This window comes from Lissotriton helveticus, chromosome 8, assembly GCF_964261635.1.
Source record: "Lissotriton helveticus chromosome 8, aLisHel1.1, whole genome shotgun sequence".
NCBI classification, from domain to species: Eukaryota; Metazoa; Chordata; class Amphibia; order Caudata; family Salamandridae; genus Lissotriton; species Lissotriton helveticus.
In genome coordinates, this window is record NC_136069.1 from 1246154297 (window position 1) to 1246172899 (window position 18603).

At 45.6% G+C, this 18603-nt stretch overlaps 1 protein-coding gene across 1 annotated transcript in view; it reads left to right on the forward strand.

The window, feature by feature from the left end:
* Positions 1-18603, forward strand: part of HERC2 (HECT and RLD domain containing E3 ubiquitin protein ligase 2) — a 1611099-nt gene that overhangs the window by 511444 nt on the left and 1081052 nt on the right. Inside the window, 1 exon segment of the mRNA XM_078658234.1 lies at positions 9230-9412. Within this exon segment, the coding sequence (XP_078514360.1) occupies positions 9230-9412 (183 nt within the window).

Genomic DNA, 18603 nt, shown 5'->3' on the forward strand with positions numbered 1-18603 from the left:
GACAGAAGGGTGCCTTGGGAAGAGAAACCGCCCGCAGATCGCACGGAGACAGAGACGGGCCAGTGAGCAGCCGGTGCAGCCCTAGATCACCTAGTTGCTTGCGAACAGGCAGCATGGCGCCAAAAAACACGCGAGGAGGAAAAGGAAAAGCTCCGGATGCGGAGCAAGGCGCTTCAAAACAGACAGTGCCCAGAAGGATACCGCCAAAGGTGAAGATAAGAATAAAGATTCTGAAGATACCCCAGGTGAGAGCGGGGGTGTCATAAATGATACTGGGACACGAAGTAACATCAGAAAGAGAGGAGGGGCAGTAAATCCTGGGACCCCAGCAAGCCATATTATTGAGAATAATGCAGCTAATACTGTTAATGCGGGGGCGAGCTCAAAAACTATAACAGGCTACTTCTCTCCGGTGGCTCAGAATAATGCGATTACTACTTCTGACATAATTAATGTGGCTCATATAACTGAGAAAACTGCACAAGCCGTGGAGAAAAAAAAAGGAGAAAATTGCGGCTATACATAAGGCAAACATGCAGGAAAACCCTTTGATAGCAAGCAATGCACAGGAAGTCAATCTTGAAACTCAGTGGGGGGAGATGATGGAAACCCACAAGCTTAACAAAGAAAATAGTGAGCCAGAATTGATAGCACCTGTAGTACCTGCAGATCTAACGCAGTGTCAAGAGAGCTTGATAGAAGCAGGAGCTGTGGCAAATGATGCAATTAATTTACTGGCTATAAATGATGCAGATGCAGAGGTGTTGACAACTGATATTCTAGTCCAGGAGATCATAGCAAGCAGCGGTCCAAGTGGCGCGGAGGATAGCCTGGATGTACCAGACAATTTCTACTCAGTCACCGATGGGTCAGAGGATACCCCTGCTGGGTCGAGTGAGGGAGAGAATCTAACGGGAGTCAGTCTCGGCTCTAGCCCAGGAGGAAATAGCAGAGCCTCTCCCAATGAGAGGGACACAGTCATCAGGAGAAAAAGACTGTCGAGACGGCAGAGAGACACACAATTTCAGGAGAAAACATCCAGTGGTCAGCGATGTATTAGTGGTGGCAACGCAACCACCTTAAAATGGGATTACTCCGCTACCCGGGGTACCTATCCGGAACATATGCCGCAAGGCGCCACGCCGGGGTCTGAAGTCGAAACACCCCCCTGGCAGCAGATATTAGACTCAATAAAGCAACTGCAAGAAGCAACAAAGATTGAGGGCATTTCTATTCTTTCTCTACTGGCTACTTACCTCAGGGAAGGTGTTGGCTAGTCTGTGGGGCTAAATATCTATTCTTACTCAGTGGCGTACTTACCTCAGGGAAGGTGTTGGCCAGTGACCGGGGGCTAAATTTCTATTCTCACTCTGCTGGGTACATCCTTCAGGGAAAGTGTTGGCCAATGTATGGGGGCTAAATTTCTATTCTTACTGCACTGAGTACTTACCTCAGGGAAGGTGTTTGTCAGTGTCAGGGTGCTAAATTTATATTCCAATTCTGCCAGATACTTACCTCAAGGAAGGTGTTAACCAGTGTCTGGGGGCTAAATTTCTATTCATACTGCACTGAGTACTTATTTACCTCAGGGAATGTGTTGGCCAGTGTCTGGGGGCTAAATTTCTATTCATACTGCACTGAGTACTTATTTACCTCAGGGAATGTGTTGGCCAGTGTGTGGGGCTAAATTTCTATGCTTACTCTACCGTGTAAGTAGGGAAGGTGTTGGCCAGTGACTGGGGGCTAAACTTTTATTCTCACTCTGCCGTGTACTTGCCACAGGGAAGGTGTTGGCCAATGTCTGGTGGCTAAATTTCTATTCTTACTCCGCTGGGTACTTCCCTCATGGAAGGTGTTGGCCAGTGTCTGGGGGCTAAATATCTATTCTTACTGTGCCGAGTACTTATCTCAAGGAAGTTGTTGGCCAGTGTCTGGGGCTAAATTTCCATTCATACTCTGCAGGGTACTTACCTCAGGGAAGGTGTTGGCCAGTGTGTGGGTCTAAATTTCTATTCTTACACCACCGTGCACTTACCTCGGGGAAGATGTTGACCAGTGACTGGGGCTAAATTTCTATTCTCACTCTGCTGGGTACTTGACTCAGGGAAGCTGTTGCCAGTGTGTGGGGCTACATTGTTATTCTTACTCCACCATGTACTTACATCAGGAAACGTGTTGGCCAGTGTCTGGGGCTAAATTATATTCTTAATCCACCACGTACTTACCTCAGGGAAGGTGTTGTCCAGTGGGTAAGGCTTAATGTCTATTCTTTCTTCGCCGTCTACTTACTTCATGGAAGGTGTTGGCCAGTGACTGGGTGCTAAATCTCTATTCTTACTCTTCCAGGTACTTAACTCAGGGAAGTTGTTCCCAATGTCCGGGAGCTAAATTTCTATTCTTACTCTGCCGTGTACTTACCTCAGGGAAGGTGTTGGCCAGTGACTGGGGACTAAATTTCTATTCTTACTCTGCCAGATACTTACCTCAGGGAAGGTGGTGCGCAGTGTCTTGGGCTAAATTTCTATTCCTACTCTGACGGATATTTACCTCAGGGAAGATGTTGGCCTTTGTCTGGGGGCTAATTTCTATTCTTACTGTGCCGAGTACTTACCTCAGTGAAGGTGCTGGCCAGCGTCTGGTTGCAACATTCCTATTCCTACTCTGCCAGGTGCTTAATTCGGGGATAGGTGTTGGCCAGTGTCTTGGGGCTAAATTTCTTTTCTTACTCCACCTAGTAGTTACCTCAGGGAAGGTGTTTGTCAGTTTCTGGGTGCAAAATTTCTATTCTTACTCTACCGTGTACTTACCTCAGGGAAGGTGTTGGCCAGTGACTAAGGGTTACATTTCTATTCTCACTGCCCAGTACTTACCCCAGGGAAGGTGTTGGCCAACGTCTGGGGCTACATTTCGATTCTTACTCTGCCAGGTACTTACCTCAGGTAAGGTGTTGGCCAGTGTTTTGGGCTAAATTTATATTCCTACTCTGCTGGGTGCTTACCTCAGGAAAGGTATTAGCAGATTCTAAATTGACGTCCGAGCATCAGGCGAGGGCTTATGTGGACTCCGTCAACGTCCCATGCGGAGTTGCTTGACTCCTTCTCTCGACGTGCAGAGTTGCTGCTGTAGAAAATGTTTCTGGATCCAGTCTGGTGCCTGGGGATAAATCAAAGGTAAGGAATCTGCTGCTAGATCCTGTTTCTACCCAATAAGGCATCACTGAAGATAAGTAACGTATTCTTCACTAACCATACCAGAAATTCTGCGGCTATTTTTGGGACCTTTTTTTTTTTTTTTGCAAGAGACAGCCCCAGTAGACTGTTTAACAAGCCACTCATTCTTTTTGTGGCTTCAAGGGGTAAGGTTGTGGTGTAGACCATGGCATTCAGCAAGGGCAGTAGTAGCCCTTCTCATCGCCCTCTACCACCAGACCACTCGGATTCCTTCTTCATTAGACGTCAGTGGCTGTAAGGAGCAGGATGTGTTTCTGTCTGTCCACCTGGAGTGCAGTTACATCAGAACTGTCTGACTTAGTTGTTCAGAACGGTTAACCTCTCCCATTTCCTCATTCCCCATGATTTTCCTTAGATTTACTCAGATCATGCCATTCTTTCACAAGCAGTACAGAAACTGCTTGTCAAGTGACCAGGAAGGGCTGTGGCTGAATCAAGCTCTTTGGTTTCTGAATTCCGTCCTTGGGAAGGACAAATTCAGGACTCCAACTGTGGCCCAGGTATTCTCTGCTCTAGACTTGGGAGATTGGATGTTCCTTGGACCTACAGGACATGTACTTCCACCAGGCATTTTCTCTGCTTTGTTGAAGTTTAGGACAATTCCATTTCTCTCTCCTACCCATCTGCATCATCTCTGCTCCCTGGGTGATCACAAAGGTGATGGCAGTGGGTTTTGGCTCATTGTTGCAGTTCACAAGTGTACATATCATCATACCTCGATGGATGCATGTTGAATGTGGCCTTGCTACAGTCATTCGTGGACCACCTGCAGATGGCAATTTCTAAATTTCTATGGGGTTCTCCATCAACAAGACTTAATCCTACCTTTTGGCATTTGGGCCTTTCAGAACACTTTAGCTTTAAAGGCCTTTCCACCCCGCGGCTATCCGGGTCTAATTTAAATTTATCGGGCTAACTCCTGAGTTGTGGCCTGATGGATCATAAGCTTCTTGGACTCATAAGCTTGTGCATTCTTCTGGTATCTTATGCTATGTGGTATATGTAATCTCTGCATTGAAAACTTCTCCTTCAGTGTTCTCAGTACTGGTGATGTCTTTCAGTTGACATCTATGTGACAGATGAGGCGGCCCAAACTTACAGTGGTGGATTAAGGATGCCAACCTGATGTGTAGCTGGTCGGTCTCTGTGTCACGTTCAGATCCCACTGTGGTGATGGATATATCTTCATGCTGGGGAGGTCACCTGAACATAGTAAAGATTAGAAGCATCTGGTCTCCAATGGAATAGAATCAATTTCTTGGAGGTGTGTGCCTCGTGGCTGGTTCCCAATGCCTTCTTGTTTTCTCTCTATGACAGCGCTGTTAAGGTTCTGATGGACATCCCAACTGCCATGTAGTACTGCAGTAAGGAGGGCTGAGTGGTATATTGTGTTCAGTGCCAGGAGGTGCTGAGACGTTGGCACTGGCTCGTCCTTCAGGGCATTTCTTTGACTGTCGGCCATCTAGCAGGCTCTGGGCCACCAGGGGGGAGGACAAGCTAAGAAATCGTAATATAGCTGACTGCGAGTGGCATGTGCACCTGGAGGTAATGTAAGCCGTCTTCGACCTGTAGAGTATACGGTTGGAAGATTTTTTTGGTACTGCTCTAACTGCTGATTGATGCATCTTGTGCTCTGGAGCTCACGCCTTAGGGCTCCCTGGGTGACCGGTTCTCCCTTTCGTGTACCTCCGATTTCACATATGCTTTTCCATCTCAGCTTCACCAAATTCTAAAGGAGGCCAGGAGGTACCAACACAGCTCATCCTAATAGCACTGAACAGGCATAGTAATTCTGGTATCTCGATCAGTTGAGTTGGAGGATCTGCTGTTTCAACAACCAGGCAGGGTTCTGTATCACAACATCCAAAGCATACTTACTTGCTGATTGAATGGAAGCAGCTGAGTGGCTTTGACCTGCCTGTGCACATTTTGAATGTGAATTTGGGTACTCGTCGAACTCCACAGTTGTCTATTCTGGCTGCTTGGCAAAGTTTTTGCTGTGTTGCAAGGAATGTTGTATCGATCTGCTGCTGGCTAAGCTTTCTAATGAATTTGTACTTGCTTTTTCTTTGTCCCTGCTAGGCTTTCTTGTGGCCATTGTAAAAGGTTACTTGTTAGGCCTTTTGGCCTTCTAGTGTTTGCCTGATCACCCCACTGTTCAAATCACTTGTCATGCTTTTTTGAAAGTGCTAGCATATGTTTCCTCTTTAGCCCTTTTGCATAGTGGTATCTTATCTTGGTTCTTATATTCTTAATGTGCACACATTTTGAACCTATCTACAGTTTGAGATTACTTACCATTAAGGATGTCTTTTTACTTGCAATCACCTCTGTATTTTTGTCAGTGATCTACAGGCGCGGTCAGTGCTGCCTCATTAGATCACCTTGTTCCCTAACAAATTTGTGCTTCAGACTTAGGCATCTTTACTTCCTGTAAGTGGTTTCACCCACCCACGTGGGGCAGTCCAGCACTCTTTTTTTCTCTGCTGCATCCCTTCAAAGAGGAGGAGATGCTTCACTGTTTGGACCGTAGGCGTGCCCTTAGCTTTTGTATTGATGGGACCTATGAATACTGTGTCAACTACCAACACTTCATTGGATTTGCCAGTGCAAAGAAGGGAGAGTTAAAAAGTTATCCCTTTCACAATGGGTTGTCCTCTATATCAAAATACACTGTGCCTTGATCAAGAAGGGCAATTTTGACGCCTTGGGGCTCATTCTGCCAGTGCCAAAGCTGCCATTATATCTTTAGCTAGGGGTGGTTCTGGCCCTGGACATCTGCTAGGCTCTATCGTTGTCAAAGACTACAGGAGTATGCCCCATACACCACGTTGAGATTAGGGTAGGTACATGAGGATAAGCAAACAATATCTCAACTGGTGTTTTTGTAGAAGGCGATTAGACAAGTATACTTAAAGTATTACGCGCACAGAAACAAGGAGACTCGATTAGTTTTTGAAACGTGCTCATGGCATCATATAATTAAAGAACAAAGAAATATGGGATCTACAGTTGTAACAGCACTGTACGTCAATGAATAACAAAACAACCCAAATTGGACTTGGTGCTCAGCATTTGTAAGTGACACAAGAAGTGGCGACGCAAGTGACAATTGTGATCAGCAGGAACGGCGCATGGTGTCAAGGTGCTTGAATATATACAGTGAATCATGTGAACAATGTGGCTCAAAATGAATTATAATGCGAGAATCTTGGTAGATTTGATGAATTATTTTGATAGAGCCACACTGGGGGATGCGCCATTTATTGCGCTGAAAGGTCGATGTCGTTTCGATACTCTTTGGTCAGGATCATCTTCAGGACTGGGTTGTACATAAAATGGTGCTGAAAGGAGCTGTGGGGTTCAGGACGGCTCGTGATAGAGTAGGGCGATTGGCGTCTTGGGAGAACCTGGTTAAGGAAGGGTTTCTCGAAGTGGGTGCTGGAAAACTGTTGTGGGCGAATATCCCAGTAAGTCTGATTAGTAGAGGTTTGGTGGGCGATGCCTGGATTAAAGGCACCTCATGCTGAGCGAAACAGCGAGGGACGGCATGGACTCGCCACGTCTGTGTGCAGAGTACCAAACAGACTTACTGGGGAATTCGCCCACAACAGTTTTCCGGCACCCACTTCGAGAAACCCTTCCTTACCCAGGTTCTCCCAAGACTCGAGCAGCAGAAAACGCTTGCACTGTGCAAGATGCCGTTCGCAATGATTGCACAGTGCGTTCAAGCATGTGGCACTGTGCAATCATTGCGAACAGCATTTCCCTACCGCACTACGCAGTTCGTGTATTGCTAGGCAAAGCTTGCGTAGTGCACTGCTTGTGGCTACGCGAAGCACCACTATGCGAACTATGCCCAGGGTTAGTCATAATATTCCATTTCAGATTCATCACACTGTCCGAATTCGGTTATGTCTGGTTCTCTACATGAAAGTGTGCCGATGTTTCTTTTGGAAACTGATACCCGCTTTCAGAGGTGTCACCTATATATGGCTCTATCATTTTTTAGAGGCTGGGAGAAGCCACCAATGTAATGCTTGTTGGGAGAGGAGTTGGCCTAAAGGCTAGGGCGCTCGACCTCAGACCTGGGGATCTGGGTTCGAGTCTCGGTAACGACGCCAAAACCTCCTGTGATTCTGGGCAAATCACTTAATCTCCCCGTGCCTAAAATGAAAGTGTGTCCTCATGTAACGTAACTGGAAAATATGTAAAGCGCTCTGATACCTGATTCGGTTTGGGCCTAGTTCGCGCTATATAAAACTCTGCAAAAAAATTTTTTTTTTTAAATTGCAGAAACATTTCCAGATTCAGTCTGTCACCTGGGAGAATCCAGAAGATGAGGAATCTGTGGTAGATTATCTACTAGAAAGAGCATTTCTGAAGTTAAATAAAGTGTTTCAGTGGAGTTGTATATAACTGCCACCATCTGAAGTTCTGCTCCCAGATTCTTTTGAGTAAAACATAATACCATGCCTTTTGTACACAGGGTAAATCTCCGGCTCATGGGTAGAAAATCAATAATTTATTGAAGACAGAGAGGGTAAAGTTCATCTCTCCCCCACACACTTTTATTTACTCTTATGCTTTTAGGTTTTGTTTTTCTCCAATGATTTGGTTTAAGAAGTTTGTTTCCAACTATGTATTTTAGGTGCCATCAGATCATCCGATCGCCCATTCTTCCTTTCTACTCCGGAGTCTGAAGAAGGAAGCGGTCGTGGTCTGACTGGCCTCTATTTTATACCATTACTTTGATATATTTCTATGTTTGCGAGGCCATATTTTGTCATTGTTGCTGAATAGAGCAGAATTAAACTTTCATAACTCCAGTCTCGCTGTAGTCAATAAAATGATGATTTCCTACCCACAAAGGGGAGATAAATAATATATTCACTGAAAAAACAAAAGGTTAACGTGATATAGTTAGGTGAAAATGTCAGTCAAAACGTAATGTTTTAATCTATATAAAAAAAAAGCACTGGAATTCACCATTTATAGATAACTGAAGGAAATGTAACCTGCTTCCCCGCCATGCAGTGTTGTCATCCTTGATGTAATTTTAGATGTCATTAGTAATATTATAATAATGTCATAGAAATGTTCACGAGTGATGATATATGTGAGGTCATAAGCATTGCATGGCGAAGGCGCCAGTTACAGTTTCTTCAGTTAGCTATAACTGGTGAATTTCATTGCTTTTTTTAGTTTAAAACTTTTTATTTTAACAGACATTTTTACCTATCTGCAGGGTAACTTTAACCTTTGTTTTTTTTTTTGCAGCGAATTTAAAAAACATGATTTTTGTAAAATAAGATATTATTACCATACCAAACTATAATGTCACCTCAACCTTTGGATTTTCCAGTAAATATATATAACAGACTTTAATTGGAATAATCCTGCAGTGTGTTTCTGGCTATGTAGAATCAGTGTAGTGTGAGTAATGAATTAAAAACCTTTCTATATGACTGACCGGAATCTGTCAAAATTTGATGTTATATCATTTCTGATAAACGCTAAAGGAGAGTTTAGCCAAATAATAAAACCAAATTCATGATTGCGAACTGTTGCCTCCTACACACTAATAGAGAATCATACCGATATAGATAGTCAAGAGACCTTCACTAGTAACAAAATAATAGCTTTCATAATCCCTCTTATTATCAACACATTGATAGTGTTCTGGAACAAAGTTGAAATTAAGATATATCCCTTTTTAAAAACGCAACAATGACGTGAGGATAAACATTTGTCCAATAGAGTTTGCCAGTTGTTTCCAGCAGCTTTCTCTGACTCAGACCCATACTTTAAGGTGTCTACCTGTTGTTTGAAAGAAAGTCTAAGTCATGTGCCTCACTATCGAATGCAGTCTAGACTGCAATCCCTTTTTTCATGATAACTAGTTGTTTGAAAATTGTACTCCATAACCTTGAAATCGAGGTGTGTGTTTAACAGTACTTTCAGTGACCATTGTGCTTTTCCCCCCACTTTTTCCCTAGAAGGCGATTCAGTGGAAGGGAATTTACACCCCACCGCCATGATGTTATTGAGCACAGTGAACCTCCTTCAGACCCTCTGTCTGTCTTCTGGTGTCCATGCGGAAGTCATGCAGAATGATGCGACCAGAACCCTGTGCGGATTACTGCGCATGTTGGTGGAAAGTGCCACAATTGATAAAACAAGTAAGTAGCATACTTTCCACTATGGCAGCACTTGCACTTCTACTTTTATTGTTTCAGCGGTTTTCTGTGTTTGTATTTATTATTAGTTTACATATGATGTAGATATGATTTTTTAGAGGAGTGTTGACTGTATTGAGTGTATTTAAAATGTGCTTAAACCCATGATGTCCTTGCGCTGAAAGTATGTACTGGTAGATACTTCTACCATGGATAGCTCACCTTAGAATACTCACCAGAAACGCTTTCTAGCAATACTCCCAGGCGCGGCTGGTGATGTTATGCAGTTTTGCACTGGTTCATACTACCCCGGAAGTGACGGAGTGGAGTTGTACATAACTGCCACCATCTGCATCGGATCTGAAGTTCCGCTCCCAGATTCTTTGGCCCACCTAAGACTCCTAAAACATAATACAGTGTCCCCTTCTAAAGTTATTGGTTTCAAAGCAGGTTGTTGATATAGGTCACAGACACGCATGTAGTGCATCTGTGGATTTTGGGCTTGCGACATGACTTGTAGTTTTGCAATAACTATGTCCTCACACACCCGAAGGCAATCTGGGATTGAGACATGAACTTGTACATCATCAAACATAAGAATAATATGCATTTCCCAGCCTGGGAGGAGGCCATGCTGCAGATTTTCTACTCCCTCTGGCAAGCCTTTGGGCCCAAATTAATCACAGAGGCCCTACGTCGGGTTCAAGACAGTGGGTCCTTGCTGAGTGCCTTCTGACCCTTTACGACCCCTTCTGGGTCCCGTACTGATTCCAGTAAATATTCTACTCTGGCCCCATGACCTGCAATGAGCAGTTTTTTTGTCGAAGCCGGAAGAGGATCCGGTGCTGGTTCCAATGTCTGACCCTGAAAATGATATTAAGCCTGATCTGCACCAATGCTGTGCTACAAAATTACTAAAGGCTAACTGGACGCCATTCAATCTGACTTTGTACTGGTACCTCTACCAACTTGGACATACTAGACGAGGCTCCATTATCTTTTTGACTATGACTCTGAACAAGCAGCACCATCAGAGATAGAGATGATGATGATGGTGGGGAGGTGAATGGTAATCTCCTACTCCTCATTATGAAAATGTCACATGGGCTTACAAGAGGCAAGTGGGCTTCATATCTCCCCAGATACAGAGTTTGCCTCGCCACTTCGACCACCAGCAGAAGAGTGCCTCATTTGCAGTAGTTATCCGACAGACAGCTGTAGTCCTGAAACTGCAGCTGCCTGCAGAGACTAAGACTTACGTCCTTATGGATTTTTGCAGTCTACCCCAGGCAAGTCTTTTCCCTTGCGTCCTTTAAACAAGTCTTCACTGATACTTTGATGGGCATTTGATCAAACCCTTGTTCTTGCCCACCGGTGAATAGGCTGGTGGCCAGGTGTCACAGACCAGCTCCTGGTGATCCTCATTTTCTTACCTTGCACCCTACCCCAGAGAGACTTGTGGTTCAGGCTTTAAACATCAACATGAACCCCAGTTACTACACAACTCTTCCAGATAGGGGTGGGGGTGGGGGGGGTCTGAGTAGGTTGAGGTGTTTGGAAAACAGATGTTCTCTTCTGCCTGCCTCATCAATGCAGTCTATTTGTTGAGTGGCTACATCCATTCCCCCTGGGATATGGCCAGCAAGATCTTCCCAGCAGTGGCAGAAGACCTTAGGATCTCCCTGGCTCAAATAATTCATGATGGTTAGGATTCATGCCTTATTCATGCAAGCCTCAATACTACTGATTGTCTGGGAGCTGTGGTTGACACCAGTGTTGTGCTTCGCCACACATGTGGATGTGTTCCACATGTTTTTCTGGAGGTATATACAGCCATCTCATGGATTTTGCTTTGGAGCGTTTTATGGGCAATAGATCCAATGTGCGATCCCTGCGTCAGTTCAGAAAAGTCAGAGGCTACTCCATCGCTGGCATATAGATGGCAAGAGTCACCCCAAGTGCTGCAGCAGTCGACATTCCTGGCCGGGTTCATCGACATGCTAGGAAACGTGCAGGCAAGCAGTCATCAGTCCCCTTATTCTCCTTGACTGTGGCAACGGCCACCAAGCTGCTTTAGTTTTCCCATGGCAGCACACACCCATCATGAAGGAAAGGGGGGGCGTGCGAGAAGGGGACACATGATTCAGTATTTCTTCCTGTGGTGGTGATCCATCATGTCCCAATACAAAGGGGAGGACCAGGAGCCAGTTGTGGTCCAGTGCTCGTGCTCCTAACATGAAACGTATAAGCAAAAAGGGGACACTGTTCCGGCAGAGGGGTACAACATGTCACCCACTCGCTACAAGGAAGATGATGGAAGGAGAAAGGGGGGAAAAAAGAAAAGTGTAGAGTCTCCTGGGTATTAGCACCCACTTATGAGAGGGAAGAACTAGTCTTGCCTCTTGTTGCCCTCACACACCCGAAGTAGTCATGCTTCATCGTCGGGGGCGTTTGCTCCTTGTCGGGCCGGCGCTGCAATGCCCTATGGGTCCCCGAAGGGTCACTTTGGTGGAGATCTTTTTAGAGAACAGCCGTTTGATACATGCGGGTGTGTAGGGTGGGTCTTATTGAAGGGTGGTGTAGTGCGTGCAACGTAAGTTAAGACTGCCTAAGGGTTGAAAAATTGTTTAATGTGGTGGTACCCTTGACAGAGTAAAAACCCGTTGGTTGTGTGTTACCCCAATAGGCTTAATGTGCCCAGCGAGTGGGTGACATGTTGTACCCCTCTGCCGGAACAGTGTCCCCTTTTTGATTATACGATCCATCATGTCTGACAGATGGGTCATACAAATTATTCAGTATGGCTATGCCCTTCTCTTTCTTTTTGCTCTGCCAATTCCCCTCCCGACTGACCAACTTTCAGAGAAGCTATCTGAGAGGTTCTGGTGGCATAGAAAGGGGAGAGGGTTGTTACTCTCCTTATTTTCTTGTCGAAAAAAAGCCAGAGGCTTCTGATCTATAATGGACCTGGTCTCCTGAATGCCTTCTTGCTGAAGGACAAATTCAAAATGCTTGTGCAGGCCCAGATCTTGACTGCTCTGAACTTCGAGGACTGGATGGTGTTCCTTGGATCTTCTGGACATGTATTTTCATATATCCCTCTTGCAGTCCCACAGATGTTATCTGTGTGATTTGCAGATTTCAGTGGGTAAGTCGAAATGGAGCTGTCTGGCGGGTCTTCTGTGACCTCGCTGACGTCACGTGCGCGGACGACGCCTGGGCGGAGTCGCGTGATGTCGTCCCGCCCCAGCGCGCAGGGATGCTGTGGCAAAAAAGTTTCCGGATGCCGTCTCACGCCTGGGAGTAATTTTACGTGAAGGAATCTGCGGCTAGAATCGTCTCTACCGGATACATCATTACCGAAGGTAAGTAACTCGTACATTTGGGACACACGTAAGGAGGTGAAAGCTGTAGTCCATGCAAATCTATGTGATTGCTTAGTTAATGCCAGTTTTCGTCAGAATGTTCTGCGTAACACTCATTCTGCAAAACCTGGATCTAGAAATAGATTTTAACAAATTGTTGTCTATTAATACATTAGGGCAGTGGTTGAGTGCAAAACTGTACACTACATGGGACAGACTTATTTTTATGTTCCTGAAACTTTGGATGAACCCTTACCCATCTTCCCTCCAGCGTAGAATGGAATTGTGCGTTGTCAAATTTTGCATGATGGTTTATGATATCTCTGCAAGAGTTCCAGAGCAAAGAACAGGACTAAGAAATAAGGTGAAAGCCTAACCTATTCATCCTCAGTTTTCCAGGCATTTCCTTGGTATTGCTGAAGGGAGAATATAAAAAGGAGGATTGCCTAAGGTTGAAAGCATCGGTGCGAGGGTGGAGTTGTTCACAAAGGCCAGCCAGCTGCTCAAGAGAAGTGGCCAATGAGAGAGTAATTGTAACACATAAGCTTGCTGGAACTGTGGATAGTCCCACTGACACTTACTCCTTTCCTACTCAACAAAGTATATTCTGATTTAAATGGATAATAAAACAAAAATGCTGTCCTTAAACCAACAGATGTACTAAAGTCAGAATTCTGAAGTAGGAGCCTCAGAACATTTGACATGCAGTTTTGCTCAAGATCTACACACCACTACTTCTGGTTATTAAAAATGTGAAGGCAGATTAGCTAAGCTGGAATCTCTTGGAAAAAAATAAATGCATGTTCAGCAACAAAGATTGTAGACGACATCTGCCAGTGTGAAACGCCACAGTTTTGATATGTGTCTGAATGCTTTTCAGCCAAGCTCAAATAACCCAGTATGAATATGCCATTCTGATAGACTCGCAGCTGCAGATTGCTCACCTTTTGAATATTCCCCAGGCGTCTATCTCGATCTGGAAAGTTTTCAGCAGTACGTCTGTGCACCGGTAGGTGGCATAATGCTGCTCTGCACTGACGACATTTTGCTTTGGAACGGATGTGCTGAGCCTATATATGCGTCGCTCCCATCTGCTGACATCAGTGCCTTTCTTTCTGTGGCACCAAACGTGCATCTGGATCTGACTCTCATTGCTTTTGAGACCTTTACCATGATCCAAATTTATTTTTTATAGTCTGCAAGGGACGTCACCTCCCAAAATGGCAGGTTTTAAGCCATGTGTGGATTTTCACAAACAGATGTCTGTCACAGATCCTTACCAAATTTGCCTGTGGTGCCTGGCATTGAGCCAAAACTCTAAGGCCTGCAGTGACTGTGCATCTATGAACCTGAAGGCCACCAGAGACCTCTAGGCGAAACTCTACATTGCCAAGCACTGGATGACTCTATGACGAGACTGGTCCAAGTTTAACGTTTGGTCCTGTTCTTGATCCTGAAGTTGTCGAGGTTGTTCCATAGGTAAGTCTACCTCTTGATCGAAATCTTCAGGTAAGTCAAATACAAAACACAAGAAATCTACGCTGGGATTTGCCCTTCTCGCCATATACACACGTTCCTGAGTAGGCATGCAGGTGTGACCATATTTCTCGATCTTCTCCCATTCCACTTCATAGCGAATCCCCCAACTTGTTCAAGACCAACCTGAGTTTCCAGGGCTGTCCTCCACATCGAAGTAGATTGAAGAGTTCCGTGTGCCATCCTTGCTCAGGTCCGTGAACACCAGCTGCCTGCTGGGGCGCTATTCTCATGCATTTTGGGACTCTGTGTCTCCAGCCCTCCCAGATGTCTTTTATCATCCGTCCTGTCCTAGGCCATACAGGAGGGTCGTGATGCGGCCAAGTTGACAATTTGTTGTGGCTTGGACACTACAAATTCCATTGGGCAGGCCATTAGCACCGGTGTCTCCATTCACCACCACACTTGGCTGCGGTTCACCGGTTTTACCGGTGATATCTAGTCATCCCTCAAACACATGCCGTTCAACAGGACTAGCCCGTTTGAGGACAAGGCGAACTCCACTCCCACGCGGTTCAAGGAGGGGAGGGCTATGGAACGCTCCCTGGGCCTATCTGTCCTGCAGCAGTTTTGCTGGTCCTGACTGGTGCCCAGTGCTCCCATGGCTAAGGTCAACGGACCGCCAAGCCCCCACTGCCTCCCTGCAGCCCTACCTGCCAAATCTCTTTAGCCTACCCTTAGAGGATCCTGCCTCCCCATTATTCCCGGTTAGCAGGCCGTAAAATCTGACAGGGTGGGTCCAGCAACTTGTTCGGAAGACCTGTGCCGTTCTCTTCCTTTCTGCACTGCCGCACCTTCCACTATCCCCAAAGACTGACCGAGGACCATCTTTCCATTTCGCAGCAGAAAGTGCAGGCCTTTTTGGCCAAAGAAGCTGTTGAGATTGTACCAGAGCCAGAAGTAGGAAGTGGTTGCTCTTCCCATTACTTTCTGGTGCCCAAGAAGGATGGATATATACCAATCTAGAAGAACCATCAGCGCCATCTGTGGTTTGTAGTGGGACAGGAGCATTTTCAGTTTGCTTTGCTTCACTTTGGTCTGACCAGTGCCACTTGAGTGTTCATAAAAGTGATGGCATTGGTGGCAGCACATTTTCAGAGGTCAACGGTGCCACTCTTCTCTAATCTCGATGAATGGCTTACCCCAGGCAGTCGACAACCACCTCCAGACTACGGTGAACATCCTGTCCTCTTTGGAATTCACTACCAACATCTTGAAGTCATACCGGACTACTAATGAGACTCTCCCCTTCAAATTACCCTTTGCAGACAACAGTTTAGTGCCTTTTTTCTGGGAAAGAGAGTCCCGTACATCCAGGCCTTGATCCTGATCTTTCATCCATGGTCCTAGATTTCAGTTTGTCTCTCTGTAAAGCTTCTGTGGCTAATTGCTTCTTGCATCCTACTGGTTGAGCACGCCAGGCGGCAGGAGTCTCTATGCCTCTGGAAATGACTGGCTGTCCAAGGAATTGTCCTGTAGTTGGCAGGATCATTGAATGACCGGGCAGACAAGCTCAATTGCTGGCGCCGAGCGGATAATGGGTGGCAGTTACACTCTGAGAATGCGCAAGGTCTATTCTGCAATTGAGAGAACTTTGCTACTGATCAGAATGTGCCATGTCAGCACTTCTGCGTGTTGGAGTTTCCAAGGCGTCTCGCTCAGAGGGGCATTCCGCCTCGACTAAAACTCCGGACCTTCTGCCTATATCACTCCTGCCAGAGTTCTCAAAAATATCAGAACTGATGGGGCCCAAGTCATCGTGGTGCCCCCGGTTGGACATAGAGTAAGGCATCCAGAGCTCCTGGGCTTGAGTATCTGCCCTCCGATCATGCTGCCTGTCCGGGAGGAGCTGCTATTGCAGCAACAGGGCTGGGTTCTGCACCCAGGCCTTCACAATCTCAAACCTCATGAATTGAGGTTAAGCGTTGACAGCTGAACACCTTTGACCTTCCTGCGAAGGTGGTTGATGTCATCTTGCCAGCCAGGTGTCCCTCAACAAAAACTGTGTACTCCTGTTGTTGGGATTAATTTGTGGCTTGGTGCGGTGTTAGGCAGGTAGACCCCTTCAGGCAAAGATGTGATATGAGAATACAAGTAGTGAGGAGTGTTATTCTGAGCAGATTGGACTATTGTAACTCCTTGTATCTTGGAGCTCCAATTCCTTGATACTGAAGTTGCAAAGAATCCAAACGATAGCAGCAAAGCTAACTTTAAACCAGCAGCGCCGGTCCTCTGCATCTCTGGCCCTAAGAGATCTTCATTGGTTGTCGATTTGGCAGAGGGTACATTTTAAATCGAACTGCATTGTTTTTAAGGCAGTACATGGTCTGGGTCCCAGACCACTGCAGAACAAATTCACGTGGTATACTCCTCCAAGAAACCTCAGTTCATCAACAGCAAACTTGGTCAACACCACAAAATTTTAACGAGCTAGGACAGGAGGGGGAGCCCTTAACTCTGTGGCCTCAGATTGTGGAATGAACTTCCAACTAACTAGTAGTTAATATATAAGTGAATTTAATTTCCTTATTCCTGTTGTCCATATGCTGCCAGTGCTTTTTCAAGGGGGGGTGGCAGGCATTAGAAATCCAATCCTCAGTAGAAGCTTGGAGCTCAACGTGCCCTCTCAGCCGTCCATATTGCTTACAATCATGACTTTAGGATCTAATTCCACTGGGTGACTAACCACCGCCTCCAGTTTGAGGTGGATTTGATACCAGTAATTTCAGGGAGTCCAGTCAAGAAAGTGCCCAGTGGGCTTGTACATCGTGGACAACTGGCAAGGATGCTCTGCTCATCTGCCATAGCCTAGCAGGGTGGTAACATTTACCATGGACATATTTTTTATTTAATTTGTGTAAAGGCAGGAGGAAATGTGTAAGCCCATCTTTACCTCTGCCCATTCTTTGTCCTCAAGCCACCAAAGTTCCTGTTCACATTTTCCCCAGAGCTAAGCAAAAATATCTGGCATGTGGATCAGCAGTGATTTATTGACCCCTAATATGCTCTTCATACCCAGCTGTTCCATTGCTATTTTGACTTCTTATGGTTTAAATTTGGGTACAGTCACTAGTTTCTTCCTGTAGGGTTCTAGGGCATAACAGAGCTGCAAATATCAAAATAATTGAGTTTTACTAAGGGCAAACTTGTTAGCCAGCTGGTTTACTGTTTTAATATGGCTCAATGTCCACACATCTCCTAAATTTGGAATGCCTATGAGGTCTCAAAGGTAGAATTCATTTAGACCACCTATCTAGGAATGCCCTGTCCCATGCTACAGTGCGGTTTCATTAGTTAGCTTACCTTGCCAATTGATTTGTTTCAAGGCTACATTCCAGCATATTAGGGCTGTTCCTGTCATGGATGGCAGAGCATGAGGTATGTGTGCCTTGTAAAAAATGGGTGTGCAGGTCATCTGGCCTTCGGAGATCTAGTTGCAGCCTCATCTCTGAATCACATGTCAGGGGGCCCAGGGATGTCTGTTTTGTGTCCTAGTCTGCCAAGCCCCTCGAGTCTCCCCTTGCTGTCTCACGTGCGGCTTTCATTGCATCTTTCTGCACCCTGTTGAGATCTTTTTCTGTGTGGCCGTTGGTGTTTCTCTGATTTCCAGTTCCTGTTTACATCTCCGGGTCTCACTGACTGTCATTGCAATAATTTCCTCAAACTAGTCAATTGCTTTTTCTAGAATGTTGAAGTTTCTGCCACTGAAATTACATTGGTATTTAGGTGGGACAGCCCAGAGTTTTAATTTCACTGCATTGAAAGAGGTTCTTCTACTGCTCTGATGTAATCGTGAGACTCCATAATTTTATGGTTTTCTTACATGCCTGTGCCCATCGGACAAAGCTTTCTCAGGATAATGTCTGTCATTCTAGTTTAGAAAGCGTGCTGTAACTGGTCATTGAAGAACCCGAAAGACCTGGATATGCTCTTTCCCCAAAATAATATTGGGCTAAGTCATTAAGAGGATCCAGGACTTCAGCCAGTCTGTGAAGGAAGTGTTCTGTACATGTGCCCTTATACCCTTCCGGAATGCCCTCATCCTGATTCCGTTGCTCCATTTTCCCCTCTACTGCTCTCATGTAAGTGTCTGGTTACCTCCAGTAGCCGCAAGATTAAGGCCTGCGTTGCATGGGCCTGGTCCTCTGCCGCCCAGATGTGTGCTTTAATTTTGTTACCCACTCTACCATTTTGCAATGGTTGTGTTGTAGCAAGGACACGTCTGTTCAAATGTCTTCCATTTTCCCTTCCAAGGATAGCCTAGTGTCGCTAATGGCATGCAGCATTGTCTCA